Source organism: Chiloscyllium plagiosum, chromosome 12 (genome assembly GCF_004010195.1).
Source record: "Chiloscyllium plagiosum isolate BGI_BamShark_2017 chromosome 12, ASM401019v2, whole genome shotgun sequence".
In the NCBI taxonomy this organism is placed as follows: domain Eukaryota; kingdom Metazoa; phylum Chordata; class Chondrichthyes; order Orectolobiformes; family Hemiscylliidae; genus Chiloscyllium; species Chiloscyllium plagiosum.
In genome coordinates this window covers 42853202-42866528 of record NC_057721.1, presented here as the reverse complement: position 1 = coordinate 42866528, position 13327 = coordinate 42853202, and the positions used below count along the sequence as shown (strand labels likewise).

The 13327-nt window shown below is 37.5% G+C and overlaps 1 protein-coding gene across 1 annotated transcript in view; it reads right to left on the bottom strand.

The window, feature by feature from the left end:
- Positions 1 to 679: 679 nt before the first annotated feature.
- The window catches only part of blzf1 (basic leucine zipper nuclear factor 1), a 22794-nt gene continuing 10146 nt past the window's right edge, over positions 680 to 13327 (bottom strand). The window contains exons 2-7 of the mRNA XM_043700898.1: positions 10310 to 10385; positions 8898 to 9343; positions 7371 to 7570; positions 5202 to 5330; positions 3350 to 3569; positions 680 to 1425 (exon numbers count right to left, since the gene is read on the bottom strand). Of these exons, the coding sequence (XP_043556833.1) occupies positions 1240 to 1425; positions 3350 to 3569; positions 5202 to 5330; positions 7371 to 7570; positions 8898 to 9343; positions 10310 to 10322 (1194 nt within the window). The 5' untranslated portion in view covers positions 10323 to 10385 and the 3' untranslated portion in view covers positions 680 to 1239. The remainder of the gene's footprint in view (positions 1426 to 3349; positions 3570 to 5201; positions 5331 to 7370; positions 7571 to 8897; positions 9344 to 10309; positions 10386 to 13327) is intronic.

Sequence of the window (13327 nt, the reverse complement as noted above, 5' to 3'; positions counted from 1 at the left end):
GAAAAAAAAAATCAAAAGAACAAGCCCACATTGCCCTTTGATGTGAACTGCTTGTCACAGGGCACTCAGATGTTTCTTCCTGATGATGGAAATTTGAATAAAGATTCATGCACCTTGTGTCTTTCACTGTCTCTCACACCTGTGCGTACACAGCACAGGTGCTGGGGGAAAAAAATAAGCACTACGGCAGTTAGGCAGTAGTGTGGGGGTAGAAAAAAAAGACAGGAGTGTCAGACATCTGATACTGACAGCTGTCTCTGAGGAAGCTGGATCAGTGTCAAGGACTTTCCACATGTTTAAAAAAAAGATTAAAAAAAAACAAGCCTCACTCACAGCTGGCTGAGGTAGCTGGGATCAATATCAAGGACTCTCCACATTAAATAAAGGGTGACTTGGTTACGGGATACCAGCACTTATTGAGTTGTTTCAATTAAGATTCTGAGATTGATTGGTGTTACTTGGAACAGTTTTTAAGCAATCTTTCTAGATTGTAAAAGACTACTCTCTCTTATTTCCTCTTTCTTTCACTACATTCTTTTATAATCTTCCTTTGCAAGTACATGTGAAAATAATTAAAATTGTGACAGTCTCTGCTACATGGCCACCTGCATGCTTTAATAACCTGTGTGAAAAGAATTCGATTTTTCTCAATATGCCTGTTAATCATTAGGCTGAGAACTTCAAGTCTTTGTTCTTTTAATATATAATTCAAATTTCCATTCAATTAAACTAAAGAATGGATGGACAAATTTTACAGTTGTATCAAATACAGAATGGTATATTGCTTTAAAAATTGAACACTGACTTGTACAATACTTCATGGGTGACATAATATGGTTAATGCTGATCTAATTGGATATTTCATCAATACTTGATCAGATAGTCACACTCAACTCTGCACTACATCAAGAAATAGAAAATTCTGCTTATACACTCATAATTACACATTAAAACACAAACAAGTGGCAGTACAAATACAATTATCATAATTGAATGAAACTTGAGGTAAAGATTCAGGCAGTTTACACAATGAGAGAATATAGTGATGAATACATCACTGTGCTTCTTAGACCAATATATAACATGCACATCTTTCTCAAAAATATATGCAATATGAAAATAAAATCTTTGAATATATAATGACTGCTTCAAATTATTGCCAGTTTTAAATAGTCAACAAGAAACAGTAGTAAGTGTATAATCTGTTCATGCCAATGTAACCTTTTCATTAAAACTTGGTCACAACACTATTAACTCTCCTGTGCATTGGTTGCAACAATTAAAGGTGATATTTTCATATCTAGTATATGGATGGAATCGTCCTATGCTGTCTTTTTTAGAAAGAAACAATGACGGTGAAGTATCACAAAATGGTACATCTGTCATTCCTTTGCTGCACAGTGTAGGATCCAATATGTTTAAAACCTGCAAATACAAGGAAAAGAATGAGTATTTAACATGCTAAGTCAGCTGTTGGCAGTTCTTACTGAAGCAGTAATGACTGCAAAGTAACATTTAGTTTATTCCAATAGTCAAAGCACAAGGTAAACAGACTTGCAGTCTGCAATAGTAAATAAACAAATTGTTGTAATTTATTTCCACATTAAAAAGGTCTTTGGTTAAATACTTGGTTTAATTAACACTTGGATAGTTCACTGTATCTTGCTTGATATCTGCACTAAACATAACTGATTTATGTTTTTATTATGAATCCATTGTACTTTTTGCAAGAAAATTTTGGTTTCACGCTTGTCAACCAATTTTGAACTAGGTCTTACAGTGAGAACTGATTCTAAAGAAAGGGCACTAGACTTGAAATGTCAACTGTTTTGTCTGCAAAGATGCTGCCAGACCTGCTGAGTTTTTCCAGCAATTTCTTTTTTTTGAAAAAAAGAGAATCAGGATAAATGTGTCATGTTGAATTTGGCAAACTGTAACTAGTTTAAATAACAGGGAACAGTGCTGGGACATGGAACATTTACAATCTATATTAAGGACGGAGATGAAGGGACCAATTGTATTGTATCATTAGCATAGTTGGCTCCATAGATGGTAGAAAGCACGTGGTGAGGAGTCCAGATGAGTCTGCAACAGGATGTATAAATAGTTTGAGTTGGTAAAAAGCTAATAATGTGGGAAAATGTGAGGTTCGTCCTGGTCTTTAGCAGAAAGGACAGAGGAGCAGAATGGTATTTAAGTGGAAAGACACAAAAGGCTGCAAGACAGCAGGATCTGGGTCTCATGAATTAAAAAAAGGACAGCCTGCAGGGAAAGGAGGTAATTAGAAAGACAAACCAAAAGAGAGTCTTTATTGAAAGCGGGAAGTGGAGTATAAGAGTAGGAAAGAGTCTTGCTAATACCATACAGGGCACTGATGAGACTGCACCTGGAGTACTATTTTTGTCTCTTTATTTAAGGGAACATTGGAGACTGATTCCTAGAATGAAGTGGTTGTATTAAAAATTATGGATCTCCCAGTTAAGACCAAGATAAATAGAATACTTTTCTCTTAACAGGCTTATTCCGGTTTTGAATTATCTGTTATAAAAAGCAGTGGAAGCTGGATGATTATCGAACTCAGCTTTGAATATATTTAGAGCTTTGATTGACAAGTTGGTGAGGTGGGGTTATGAATGACACACAGGAAAGTGAAGTTAAGATTTCTGTCAGATCTTCCTAAATGGCACAATAGTTTTAATTCTAATGCTCTTATTTCTCAATCTTACAACATGTTATGTTCCCTTTGGTGTTCCTGGTGTTAAATCCAGGAAGCAGTGAAGTCAGTCTTAATCAGATAATTAAGTACTCCAAAAAAAGGTACTGAATAGATTGTATTAGATAACACAATAAAATTAGAACATTATTAATATAATGGGAGGAGACTCAAATGTGATAGTCAAACAACTGATTTTAATAATGACTTCTGAAGGGGTAAAATTTTCATGACTGTCAATTTGTCAATTTACATGACCACTACAATATCCATTTCAAAGCTTATGTTAGCACATAGGAGTAAGCAATGTTGCTCCTCTTGACACTGTTTAACTTTTAATGTCACTACGTTTTAGGACCCTAAATGTCAATGGACATCATGACATTCGTATTAATTTGAACAGTACTGCATTACCTCCTCCCAACCCCAGTATTTCTCCCCTTTCCTCTTGTCCAACCATGAACTGTTCTTTCCCCTCAATCCTCCTCCCTATCTCTGACCCCGGCCCCCTTCAGCCCACTCTCTCTTGTCCATCCCATCCTCCTCTAACCCCCAACCTCCTTTGGCATCCCCTGGCCTTCTTTTCCCTCCCCATCACCCACTACCCCTCCCCTTCCTGAAGGAATCATACAGTACCTTTTCAGCCATCTTTTCAGCTGGTGTTTTGCAGAATTCAACCTGTTGGTTGGTCTTTTGGGCATTACTTGTGCTCAGTTTTCCAAGAAGTTGAGAATTAATAGCCTCTGCTAACTTAAGGTTGACAGAAGCAAGTTCCACAGTGGTACCTGGTTGTGCATTGGGATAATATGTTTGTTGTCGGCCCCATTGCAGAGATACCAAGAGCTCCTTGAGGAATCTGTGAAGTATAATGAAAATGAATAATTTCATACCCAGTCCTGTGCAGGACTAAGAAAAAAGCATACAGCTAATAATACTTCCCCACCCTGTATCGAGAGAAAGACAGCGAGAGAATGTCCAGGATGGCCTCTCTCACTCTGCATCCCTTTCTGATCTCCCACTCCGGTGCCCGATATCCTCCCCCTGCCAATTCCCACGTCCCAGATTCTGATCTCCCCTACTCCACATGATTTAAAGTGGTGCACAGCATGCATGCATTGGTGTTAGCAAATGTAGTGTTTAGAAAATGTACTTTGTATCTCGAATGTTTTATGCAACGAAGTACTCTATAATTTATTTTGATAGAAACCACAAGCTATTGGCCTAGTGGTATTATCACTAGTCTATTAATCCAGAAACCCAAATAATGTTTTAGGGAATTTTGGGTTCAAATCCCACTACAGCAGATGGTGGAATTTGAATGAAATTAAAAATCTGGAATTAAGAGTCTAATGGTGATCATGAAACCGCTGTCAATTATCAGAAAAACCCGTCTGGTTCACTAAAGTCTTTTATAGAAGGGAACTCTCACCCTGCTCTCGCCTACGTGTGATTCCAGACCCACAGCAATTTGGGTGATTCTTAATTGACCTTGCGGGAATTAGGGATGGGCAATAAATACTGGCCTAGCCAGCAACACCCATATCCGGTGAATGAATTAAAAGAAAATAAATTATCAACATCCATCCTTTCCCTTCCAGTGTTCAAGTTTAAACATCTCTCTTTCTTTTGACTGCTGAATCAATAAATACCAATGCACAGTGTAGAATCTACGTAACTTTAGGATTTTTCATTGACAACCACTGTAGCATCTTTCCAAATCTAGAGGGGAGAAAACAAAACTGCTGCATTAGGCTTATGAACTATCACCCCTGAGGAGATGTGTTATCGTCACTAGCTTTGCTGCTTGGATGCAATGGTAGCCAAGAGGAGGTCATTTTAATAAAAGTGGGCCTCCTTTTCATTTCTTATTTTGGTATAACTCTTGACCCAGATTTTGCAGGAAGAACTATTGTGAGACAGTCAGTGTTCATCACTAAGGGTAAATCAGACAGCAACATCTGGGTATTGCACATGCACAATTGAAGTTCAGAAGGTAAGAAATTTATGTCAAGTTGCCCTGTTTTTCCACAAGCTTTGCTGCACTGGTACCTTGCTGACAGATAGTCATACATGAAAGGCGAGGTACTTACCCAGTAGATGCCCCCTTATACGTTAGGAAACATTAGGGTCTGTCCAGCTCTCTGCACTGACCTATCACAATTACCTCTCACCTGCATCCACCTACCATCCCCACATTTATGTCTCAGCCCCATGTCCCCTGCATATTCCTGATGAAAGGCTTTATGCTTGAAACGTTGATTCTCCTGCTCCTTGGATGCTGCCTGACCTGCTGTGCTTTTCCAACACCACACGTTTTGATTCTCATTCAAGTGTAAGTCCAAGTGTAAACAGTATGACTTAAGCTACATTGCGACAAATAGTTTAGGAGTGGTTTTAATGACAGTTTGGAGCCAATATCAGTTTAAAGGTTGACAGTGTATTGCATATTAGAATAAATTTGATCTTACTGAACCAGATGGAAACATACCCATGGGATTCAACCATATCCTGACGAAATTGCTCACGCTCACTGAGAAGATCCTGTATTGCACTTTGGGTTTCCCTGACATGACGCTGCATTGATGTTCTAACATGGGCTAGTTCCTCTGTCATCACTCTGCATGGAAGGAAGGTTAAAGTAAATGAATTTTGGCAATTACTGTTAAGAATGTATAATTTTTATGCATGACAGAAACACCTACAATTATAAAATGAGAAAGCATAAGAAAGCCTTAATAAGGGCCAAGAATCACATTTTATATTATCTATAAAATACATGGTAAAAGAATTTAAACTGCACTATACATTTTTTGGTAAAATAAAATTGAAACACTTAACCAACACCAAAATACTGGCTAAAATCTATTAAAAACTAGTAAGTGCACAATTTTAAATTAGCATTCAAAAATTGTTAAATTTCAGTGAAGTAAATTTTTTTTAAGTATATAAGTTTTTGCACCGATGATATTCTAGTGATTTAAATTTGTCTTAGCAACTAAAACCAATGTATATAAAAATCTAGGTTGTAGACATTTATCTGGTTTATTTTATATATTAGACAGAACATGCAGCACAGAATGAGCAAATCAGTCCTCGCTAATATTTTTGATTTAATAAAGCCTTCTACTATTCTTCAACTAGAGTAATGCATCAAGTTCTGGGCACCACACTTTAGGAAGGATGTGCAGATATTAGAAAGATGACAGAACAGATTCACAAGTATTGGTCCAAGGATGAGGAACTTCAATAATACAGAAAGATTACTGCAGGTTATTTTCCTTGAAAGTTGAAAGATTTGATGATGAAGTAAAGTTATTGTGGGGAAGCCAGCGGAGAAAAAAAACTGAATGAGGAGTTGAGGCCACAACCACATCAATGATCTAAGTGGTGGCACATTCTTGAAAAGTCAATTGGCTTACTTGTGTTCCTAAATTCTATATTCCTTCGACAGAGGCTTGTGGCAGTAAAATGAATCTTTTACTGAAAAGGAAAGATTTACATGGCTACACAGAAAAGGGACGGGACTGGCACTAGGTGAATAATTGCACCAACGTTGATATAAAAAGCCAAACGGCTTCCTCTTGTAACCATTCTTTACCTAACTTTATAATTATAACCTGAGCTCTGTTCTCCCTAGTAATAGTTATTTCTTAAATGTATCTATACAATTCATCTTAGCTGCTCCTTGTGGTAGCATGTTTCATACACAGAAATTGAGTTTCTTTTGAATCCCATTTTAACTTCTTGAATTTCAGGCTGCACATCTTTGTGGCAACCAGAATCCAAATGTGGTCAAGGTTACCATATTCTTTGTCTTTCAATTCTGTCTTTTTAGAAATAAAAAGAGTGCTTGATTTAAATTTGCTATGGCCTTACTGTCTCAACTTTTAGATGGCAAGTGCATTTATAGTTCCAAATCAATTTGACTCTCCCCCCACATCAATTGGATTCATATTTCCAAGTTGTATATGACCTAATTTCCTCACTGTAATGTTAAAATCCTGGGGGTTTTCTGTACTGAAACTCATGTGCCAAATAAAAACACAGTCCCTGAGTTTGTTAATGCCTTCTTGAAATTTATTACAATCTTCTTTACTCTAGTCTGCAACCCCATCACACTATTAGGTGAAATGTTACAAAGTCTGAATCCCATACATAAACCGGTAATGTAAATTTTGACAAATAGTGGCCAATGTCCCAATTCTCATGGTACCCCACTTAAAACAGTCTAAATAATTAATTATCAACTCTTTCTGAAATAATTAACTGGGAATTATTTATCTGGATACCCAGGATTCCTTTGGAACGATGAGAGACAGAATCTTGTGATCTTAGAAAATATATTATTTCATTTTTTAATATATGTAAACTTTGTTGCATACATTTAGAAAAAGTGATGAAACATTTAAGCAAATACAAGGGTTCAGATACAAGAATTTGCCACATACATGAAAAGGGCCTGTAGTGCAGAATGACACTAGCATTATCTGTTATCACCACTTCACATCTGTATACAATACTAACAATAACAGTCTTCCCTATTGTTATATGTGGAAATAAACACGTAGAATTAGAAAGTGTTAGTAAATTTGTAAGCAGAAAGACATTGTCTAAAATAAACAGTCTTTTCATACAAATAGCTGTAAAAATAGACAACCTGCTTGCAAGGAACTTGCTGCGCCATACATCACATTGTATAGTCATCCGCTCCAGCTGCTCAGAGAGTTGAGCTAGATTTTGATTCAAAGTCTCATTTTCCAGGATTAATTGATTTTTTTCACGTGCCAAGCGCTCAAAGTGATACTGAAGGTCATTGCCAACAGAAGCTACAAGTAACTTTTTGAGTTCACGATTTATCTGAAATAGATTTAAGAAGTGTGGTTAAATATATTTAAGTTTTTTATACACATAAAATCTACCAATTACTGTTAATTGTGCAGAGTTCAGCTGGATTCTACCCACTATTTGGGTATCATGCTTGAAGACTGTGGAAGGTTGGCAAGATGGCATAGAAAGGTGCAAATAATGTTTGCATTATCTTCCAGACACCATGCTATCAGCAAGAATGATGGCAGATGGCCCTCTCACCCAGAGCCGAGTTTAGTCAGTCTCTGCTGACATTTAACCAATAGTGGGAGTGAAACATGGTGCTCAGCCAGGTAGAAAGATTACCAGATTAACTTCAGTGACTTCCTGCATGCAGACCTGACAGACAGCCTGATTCCACTTGACCTCAACAACTCCTTACTTTTCTGACTGGTCCTTCACTCCATTACCTGGTTGAAAGCATGCAGATCCATTAAAGTGACTGTCTCCTCCAGCTGTAGCCCTAGTAATGGCCACACTCCTAATCGCAATGCTGAGTTGCTAAGCTTCTGATTGGATTCCATTAACCATCACCTCCTATTTCCATTCCTGGTGCTGAGACCGCTGCTCCCATCAATAAATCCAGTCCTTTTTTTTGTTATAGATTTCAATATAAATACCTGTTTCATAAGAGAAAAGCAGCCCTGCTGAAATGATTTGTTGATTTTTTCACTAATATTTGATGAATGCCACTTCGGTCCTCAAGTTTACTCAGTCAAAAGCACGATGTGAGAAAGTAGTGTGAAGACTTAAAATTTAAATTGAGTGCAGAAAGTTGAGGGAGTGCATAATTGTTCTTTCATTCCATCTATAGTTTCCTTTTGCTTGAGTGTGACTGATTTTAGTTGATATATTCAAGCCACTTGAGATAATGGTTTGCATTATATTGTTTTTCTGTTAAGCAATCTGCAAGTTATTCAACCCATAACGTGATGCAAATATGATATAAAAACTAAAAATACTGGGAACACTCAGCAGACAGCATCTGTGCAGTGAAACAAACGTACAATAGGTCAATGATACGGATACTATCGGAATTGCTGAGTGTTTTCAGCAACTTACTTTTATAAACATCCCATTTGTGATCACAATGTATATTTTTCCCTTCTCTACACAGCCCTAGCTCACCACACCAATTGCTTCTCTCTCATTTCGCAATTCAAATGTTTAGCTTGTTTTTTTCTGCTCACAGGTGAATACTGATGTTCAGTTTATTTCCAGCAACTTTAACTTATAGTTAACAGCCAGATGTGAACACAAGACGAGAACAGGGTTTTCAAGTTACTATAAAACAACAATAACTTTTAAGTGGTCTTACCTCAGTCTGTACCCGGATTTGGTTAGCCAACCCTTCTTTATCCTGTAGGAGTTTTCTTTCTGAACTTTGAGATTTTTCAATGGAGACTTTTAGTTCTGTCAGTTCTCTCTTGAGTTCAGTAGTGTTTTCTGGCTGACTTGACAACTCACATTTATGAGAACCTGCAGAGTCATTTAACTTTGTATTCTTTGTGGGAACTTCATGAATTAAAGCAGCTTTGGGTACTAAGATTTTTATCGCTTCTACCTCAACTGCTTGGTCAGGCTGAACCGTCCCAAGCTGAAGAACACCAGGCTTAGTCACAATTTGAGAAGAACTGGATACTACATTAACTCGTGGAATGGGATGACATTTTTTATTTACTACTGTGGTATTCTCGATAGGCTTGGCTGGTTCTTCTGTTTCCATTCCATCGCCAGGTCCACGGACAGGTTGTACTATTTGAACTAAAATGAGAGAAAGAAAAGGCTATGAATATAAAATTAACAAATTTAGCTTTGGTGGCTCATGATATTACTCTAGTTTAGATAAAATTGTGGTTTTGGTCTATGCAAGCTACAGCGGTAATAGTCTATGCAAGGTAAAACTTTATAGATTTGAAATGCTATGGATAAGAAACCATTAGGGCCTAATATCTTTTGAGTTAGTAAGAATGCTATTAAAGATTAAAATTGTTATTTGAATCACAGTACTCTATTTCCCAAATTATACTATTTGTTTTTGAGTATCACACAGGTTAACATAGAATGCTAAGAAATATTTGAAGCAAGCAGTTTGAGTCTACAATGGAAAGACACAAGTCACCCATAAAGTGAACAGTAAAAGAATTGTTACTGATGAACTGTCCCAACCATTAAGTAACAGAATTGTAACATACTTAATACAACCATGTTGAACAGATGTTGCCCAACTCACTTTTTCCTCCTGTCACAGACTTCCTACCACTGATTTTCCAAATGCTCGGAACATTCTTTCTTTCCTGCCAATTTCTTCTAGCCCTTCTCTCCCATTCCTCATCCTCCCTAAACCCTACTGCTATGTTTAAAGATAACTCTGAGCCTCAAATTAATAATGAAAGTATGTTATTCAAGAAACCATGTTTGCAGCTCAATGGCTGCATCTTATGGGATTGAATTCAGGCAAACTTCTGAGTTGACTTGATTGCTCCCTGGAGTAACCAGTTCTAAAATTGGATAAACTTCAGAAAATTCTTCATGCACTTAGGTTAATTTTTGTACTTTCTTGTTTGAAAGTGTTCACGCTTTGTGACCAAAAGAGCACAGTCATATGACAGGGACCATCTGCATCAATTGCAGCTGATGTGCCTACATTCTTTTGATCTCGGCAACTCGTGACTTGTATAAAAATAAATCTGATTTGGAAAGATTTTAAATTATTATTAAATAAAATACCTTTAGTCTCCATCCTGATGACTGATGTCAACGTCCCAACAAAGTTTTGAATTTTAGTTCAGTCACTAATTTTCATCTAGAAAAAAAATAATTCGAATTACTTTGCTGAATCTGTTGCCAGGTCAATACATACAATGGCTTATTAAATCATTCTAAGTAGTCTGAAGTGACTGCAACTGTGAGACAAATTTTAAAAAAACTGTATATTACATGATTCATAACTAGTCCTTGTTCATTTATAATTAAAGACATTAAATGATAGTTTTAGTTTCTAGCCTTTTAGAACATAGAAAAATACAGCACAGAACAGGCCCTTTGGCCCATGATGTTGTGCCGAGGCTTAATCCTAATGTGAAATATAGTAACTTAACCTACGCACCCCTCAACTCACTGCTATCCATGTGCATGTGCTCTTTTCTATCAAAATTATGCTATAGTTCTTTTATTATTTGAATAGATTAGATTATCACAATTTGTGTAAATCAGTTATATTACACTGACTTAAATCACCTCTAATTCATTGTGTACGCATAACATGTCAAATGTTTGGATTGGAGAAAAGGACGAGAAACATTTGTTACATCTTTAAAAAGAATTAGTAGGATTGGATCAAATACATAAATTTTTTAAGATTGGAAGGTGATTATAAAATTTAAAAATGTGAATGAGATCATTTGCCTATAATTAGAATAGCCTTTATTGTCACATATACTCATGTACGGAAGTACTGGAGTGCAGAGAAAAGTTTACAATATCACCCCATATGGCGCCACCCTAGACACAAAATACCCAGGTACAGATCTAAGATACAATTTACAAAAATAACAGGAAAAAGTTTCATTACTTACAATTTTTCATAATATAAATTGATATACTGAGAGCAAAAAGCAACAATTGACTGCCTTACTCAAACATTAGTTTAGCCATAATTAGAACATTGTGCCCTCATTTGAAAAATCCTAAATTAGGGAGAATGTCAAAGCAATTAGGAGGGTACAGAAATTATGACGATACCAGAGTGTTATGAGAATTATGATTAAAGATCACAATCTGAAATGCTGATTTCTCTCTTCACAGATGTTGCCAGATTTAATGGGAATTCCCAACATATTCTGCTTTTATTTCAGTTTTTCAACCATTAGATATAGAAACAGAAGCAGGCCAACTGGCCCATTAAGTCTGCTGTGCCATCCGATCATGGCTAATGCATATCTTGATCCCACTCAACTTCTGCTTTATTATGGTATCAGAATTGAGATGCTTACATTTAAGATGACATCAGAGGAATTGTGGTGATCTTAAAATATAGGTTGAAGATATAATGTTTTTCAAAATTATGAGGTATCTTGACCAAGCAATTGGGGAGAATCTTTTCAGCTGTATAATTTGGTCCTTAAGAAACATGAGTTTATCACAAACAAGTTTTTTGATTAAAAATATTGCTTAGAAATGAAATGCTTTGGTAGAAATAGCTGTAGATATAGAATCCAACAGTTTCTTTTGAGAGGAAGCAAATAAAGATGTGAGAGATGAGACTGGATAGATAGCTTTTTCAGAGAATTGGGAGAACATAAAAGAATTTTAAAAAAGCTTTAAATATAGTTCCAAAATACTCAGGACTGAAAATTGTTTTATAAAAAGCAGCACAACAAAACTAGAGTCATAGAGATGTACAGCATGGAAACAGACCCTTCGGTCCAATTCGTCCATGCCGACCAGATATCCCAACCCAATCTAGTCCCACATGCCATCATCTGGGCCATATCCCTTCAGACCCTTCCTATTCATATACCCATTCAAATGCATTTTAAATGTTGTAATTGTACCAGCCTCCACCACTTCCTCTGGCAGCTCATTCCATGCACATACCACCCTCTGCATGAAAAGGTTGCCCCTTGGGTCTCTTTTATATCTTTCCCCTCTCAACCTAAACCCATGCCCTCTAGCTCTGGACTCACCCACCCCAAGGAAAAGACTGTCTCTTTATCCTATCTATGCCCTTCATAACTTTGTAAACCTCTATAAGGTCACCCCATAGCCTCTGACGCCAGAGAAAACAGCCCCAGCCTGCTCAGCCTCTCCTGATAGCTCAAATCTTCCAACCCTGGCAACATCCTTGTAAATCTTTTCTGAAGCCTTTCAAGTTTCACAACATCTTTCCGATAGGAAGGAGACCAGAGTTGCATGCACTATTCCAACAGTGGCCTAACCAATGTCCTGTACAGCTGCAACATTACCTCCCAACTCCTGTACTCAATACGCTGACCAATAAAGGAAAGCATTCCAAATGCCTTCTTCACTATCCTATCTACGTGCAACTCCACTTTCAAGGAGCTATGAACCTGCACTCCAAGGTCTCTTTGTTCAGCAACATTCCCTAACCCCTTACCATTAAATAAGTTGCTGTGGTTCTGTTCGCCGAGCTGGAAGTTTTTGTTGCAAACGTTTCGTCCCCTGTCTAGGTGACATCCTCAGTGCTTGGGAGCCTTCTGTGAAGCGCTTCTGTGGTGTTTCCTCCGGCATTTATAGTGGCCTGTCCCTGCCGCTTCCGGTTGTCAGTTTCAGCTGTCCGCTGTAGTGGCCGGTATATTGGGTCCAGGTCGATGTGTTTGTTGATGGAGTGTGTGGATGAGTGCCATGCTTCTAGGAATTCCCGGGCTGTTCCCAGGGAATTCCTAGAAGCATGGCACTCATCCACAAACCCCATCAACAAACACATCGACCTGGACCCAATATACCAACCACCACAGCGGACAGCTGAAACTGACAACCAGAAGCGGCAGGGACAGACCACTATAAACACCGAAGGAAGCACCAAAGAAGCGCTTCGCAGGAGGCTCCCAAGCACTGATGATGCCGCCTAGCCAGGGGACGAAACGTTTCCAACAAAAACTTCCAGCTCGGCGAACAGAACCAATATTCCATAGATTTCTACAATATTGTCTCTATTAAGACATTGCACAATTCCATTTTTAAACTATTTACGTGTATCTCTGTATCTTTCCCTGTCATCTCCTC